General features: G+C 39.8%; 1 protein-coding gene across 1 annotated transcript in view; it reads right to left on the bottom strand.

The window, feature by feature from the left end:
• SHISA5 (shisa family member 5) overlaps positions 1 to 950 on the bottom strand; it is a 3,580-nt gene extending 2,630 nt beyond the window's left edge. Inside the window, 2 exon segments of the mRNA XM_010151085.1 lie at positions 531 to 646; positions 868 to 950. Coding sequence (XP_010149387.1) covers positions 531 to 646; positions 868 to 950 — 199 coding nt within the window.
• Between the last annotated feature and the right edge of the window lie 599 nt (positions 951 to 1,549).

Genomic DNA, 1,549 nt, shown 5'->3' with positions numbered 1-1,549 from the left:
GGCATTAAGTCATTGGTTTTTGTAGGAGCTGGTGTTGGATCACTGGTTCAGCTCTCTGCAATAAGGGAGTATTAGCACTTTCTAATAAGCTGCAATAATTTGTTTTCAAGATCTCCTTCCTCTTCATGCTACAGTTACAGGCTTTGTTCAAGATTGCACTGTTGCAGTCCCAGGTCTTTGTTGTGTTTTTTAAGGTGTATTTTTAAGAGACTGGGAAAAATTTAAATTTTTTTTTCTATCCCCTGCTTACCTAAACAAACAACAGCAACAAACACCCAGAACCCAAACATTGGAGGGTGGGAAAAGAGAACTTACAAATGCTTAGAGAATAATCCAAAACATCTTTCTGCAGCTTCACATTCTGAAGCAGCTTAAGTGCTTGTTTTAATGTTTAAGTATTGCAGCTTTTGTAGGAAAGAGGTAAGGGAAGATTGTTTTCACTGTTTATGGGAATACAATTTTCCAGGTTAAAACCCAAAAAAAGCCTTGTTCAAAGATTTGAAAAAGAAAATGAATATGCAGGTACTTACGCTGTGGTCTCCGACATGCTTTATACAGGCAACAACATGAACAGGTGAGGCACAGAATAATAGTCACTACAATCACCACAAAAACAGTAACTCCAACGGCAATAAGGGTTCCAAAGCTGCAGGAGAGATACTGAAACAAAGAAATTTGACTCAACAGCGCAGGTTGTTTTCTTTTTTTTCACAGGTATTCTTTATTGCAGCGCTGGGGTAGCACTGGGGATTCTCCACCATAAGTGCTCCGCTAGCTTGGCACCATCACACTGCTGTTATGTCCGTACATATTACATATTCATTAGTTTCCCAGAAATCATTTACGTAGTAACATCTTTTACATTACATCAGCTTTTTCTTAATTATCCCATGGTCTTTACGGCCATCGATCGTGCTTTTGATGGTAACGCAGTTATTTCTGGTGGTCATCTGGTGATTGAGTGAGGAAGTAAGGAGTCTTGTTACTGGTCCACATGCTTCCGTAGATGCACGCTTTATCAGGATCACAAGTGATTTAGAAGTACAAAGGTTGCAACACTTGCATGTTTAGCTATCGTCTCCTGAACATCTGCTAGACCTTGGGTAGATGCTATCTAATCATCCTGTTTCTTAACAATGTGCTATTGATTATTGATTAGGGCTAATCCTAAGAGTCAGAAATCCTGTGAGGAATTTCACAACTTCTGTGTACAAGATTCAGCAGCTTCCCTTCAATACCACCAGAAAATAACACAAAATAACACATCTCAAGAACCTCCAGCAATTTTCACTTGGCTACCAAGCAGCCATCAAGTGTGAACATTGCTTTTGAGTATCGATGACATGGGAAGGTGAAATCACTGACAAAAAAAAAAAAAAAAAGAGCACAGCACTCTAGCCCTAGCCCAGATTTGGAAGATGTGACTCGGGTCTTCTAGAGACACATGAAAGTTCCCAGAAACATGACAGACAGTCACTGACTCAGGTATAGGGCATGACCAAACAAGTCTCTGGACTAAGATGCTTTCCTAAACCCAACATGTTAGCAA

Source organism: Eurypyga helias, unplaced genomic scaffold, assembly GCF_000690775.1.
Source record: "Eurypyga helias isolate BGI_N326 unplaced genomic scaffold, ASM69077v1 scaffold25454, whole genome shotgun sequence".
NCBI lineage: Eukaryota > Metazoa > Chordata > Aves > Eurypygiformes > Eurypygidae > Eurypyga > Eurypyga helias.
Note: the sequence above shows the minus strand (reverse complement) of the source record. Positions and strands in the feature narration are given on the sequence as shown.